The sequence below is a fragment of the Montipora capricornis genome, chromosome 2 (assembly GCF_036669925.1).
Source record: "Montipora capricornis isolate CH-2021 chromosome 2, ASM3666992v2, whole genome shotgun sequence".
Lineage (NCBI taxonomy): Eukaryota > Metazoa > Cnidaria > Anthozoa > Scleractinia > Acroporidae > Montipora > Montipora capricornis.
In genome coordinates, this window is record NC_090884.1 from 11,999,757 (window position 1) to 12,002,256 (window position 2,500).

A 2,500-nucleotide genomic window follows, 5' to 3' on the forward strand; every position below is an offset into this window, starting at 1 on the left:
AAATGGTAATTTTTTCTTGCATTTTTTTATTTTAATAAACATAGAAAATTGTGCTTTGTCATCAATGTGTTGAATAATAAAAAATTATCGTCGTCAATCTTGCGGAATATCGTATGATTTTAGCCAACTCGGCCTACGGCTATTTAAGTATCAAGCGATATTCCTCGCGATTTCTCAGGGTAATTGTTAACTATTCACCTCCGAGCAATTCGCGCGGAATTTGCGCCCGAAAATGTTGTCATATTTGCAGGAATAAATGAGTTAAAATCATCTTTTTGTGCTATATTATCTCACTGTTTTAGTATATATAAAACAACTTTCGCGGCTCGATAACTATCCACCAGTAGCCACCGACACTGAGGTGAATAGTCGCTAAATTATTATATGGACGGAAGTATTTGAAGTATTTTTCGTATGTCAGGATTCCCGACGTTTTGTGTTTGAATAAATACCCAGTCTTTTTATTGTCCATATAATAAAAAGAAAATTACACGTTAGCTCGAAGACATGAATTTTGTAGTGTTCTCACTCGTTCGCTGACGCGCTCGCTCGTGAGATATTAGGGACCTTCAGATTCTAGGACGAGTACGAGAACGAGTACGAGTTTTGACTGTTTGTTTTTAGCGAAAATACTAAGAAGATTTATAGCCCGTAAGATTAATCTTACTCTTTGTTAGCAGTATAGGTTTCTCAGTTATTCTTATTGCTGTTACCTGGGCCTTTTTGCTGATCGAAAAATGCCAAAACTGCTGCCGTGTTGTTGACTTGTTTTGACACGACGACATTTTTGCAAAACCTCGTTCTAAAATGACGACGGTAACACGTTTTTCCCGCCAAAATGACGCTGGTTTGCGCGCGCTCAATGTTTTTCTACGAGAAAATTTGGTACTCGTAGTCGTTCTCGTCCTAGAATCTGAAGGTCCCTATTATTCTTGCCACTCAAACCTTAAATTTTTATATCTTCTCGCCACCGTGTTATATCCTCTTTATCTCTGAGATTATCGACTGAAAATGATGCAGGGGAGAGGGACTAGAGGGAAACATTAGAACCATTCAACTGAGCTAGTACACCCTAAAAACATACACAGACACTTTGAAAAGAGGGAAGAAATTCGAATGCTATCAGCGAGAAACGACGCCTTGTATAGGAAATGATATACGACACTTCAGGTAATAAGCTCCTAACAAGGAGGTTATATGATAACCAACGAAGCAACCGTTCTAGACTGAAAAATTGCATTTAATTGATATCTCATTACCTCACATTTATTTATTTATTTTTAGTTTTTTTTTTTTTTTCAGACATCTCGAAGGAAACCGGATCAAGAAAATCAAGGAGCCATCTCTCGGATATCTTCCTTCCCTTGAGGCTCTGTTAGTTACATCAGATCAATGTTACGTTCCACTGTTTAAACCTTGTAATTTATTGTATCTATTTCTCATGTAGGTACTTACACGATAATCGCATCGAAGAAATGGCTTTTGGAGCATTCAGGAACTGCTCAAGGCTCATAACACTGTAAGTAAATCGTAAAATAAAAAACATTAATAGATACATTTATATGGCACTAAAATCGACCATTTCCTTTTGCTCCATGCTACGCGTTTCAACGCTGCTGTGGCTCCTCAGTCAAACATAGGAAATGGTTTTTTATTTACGTTTTCTAATTCTATAAATACGATGATAATTACGAGCATAATTACAGACCTTGCGCACGCAATTAGTTTAATTTTAAATCATTGAGTTAAGAGAGGGCAGAAAGTTCAAAATAAAGAACTTTTCCGTTAATTTGAGAATTTTATGTTATCATATGGCCCGTACGGCTGTCCTGCTAGGAACACATACTGTTCAGCGCGATGCAACTTTTGATTATGTCGTCGCTTTTCAACATCCAAGTTATTTACAGCCGGAAAAGTAAATTCAAACATCATATTAGATACATTTTCTGCGCAAATTTTTGTTACCCGTTTTGTCCAAACTTCATATTCTGAGTGCTCATGAATAGTGTAAAGAGCCCATATAATAAAATGCTTATTGACTGAGTTTAGGTCGGGCCGGACAGGAAAATATTTGGCCCTCGGTCATAAAGCACGGACCTCGCGCTGGGTCCGTACACCATGACCTCGGGCCAAATAATTTCCCGTCCGGCCCTCCCACTCCGTCAATAAGTACATAAAATGCGGCGTTAACCCAACAGGGCATTCATCAATGGGTGCCCTTACACCGAACATACCAGATTTTAGGTTGCGAATTTATTGTTTCTAAATAGCAACAGTAACTCTATTTTCCTATATAGTTTTGTCCACTCCCAACGGATGTGCCCGGTGTTCATTTTTCAACGCTATGGCTTGCAAATGTTCTGCTAACTTGTGCAACGAGGAAAACCATAACTTTTTTCCAGACTCCTGGCCATGTGAGAGACGCTTATTTTCAGTTACTTAATACTGCGGAGACTTCTGTGTTTCAAACTTTATAAACCCATCAAATTGGGTTATAACG

At 38.1% G+C, this 2,500-nt stretch overlaps 1 protein-coding gene across 1 annotated transcript in view; it reads left to right on the forward strand.

Moving 5' to 3' along the window:
* The window catches only part of LOC138038844 (leucine-rich repeats and immunoglobulin-like domains protein 1), a 30,773-nt gene that overhangs the window by 3,553 nt on the left and 24,720 nt on the right, over window positions 1-2,500 (forward strand). Inside the window, exons 3-4 of the mRNA XM_068884913.1 lie at window positions 1,303-1,374; window positions 1,448-1,519. Of these exons, the coding sequence (XP_068741014.1) occupies window positions 1,303-1,374; window positions 1,448-1,519 (144 nt within the window). The remainder of the gene's footprint in view (window positions 1-1,302; window positions 1,375-1,447; window positions 1,520-2,500) is intronic.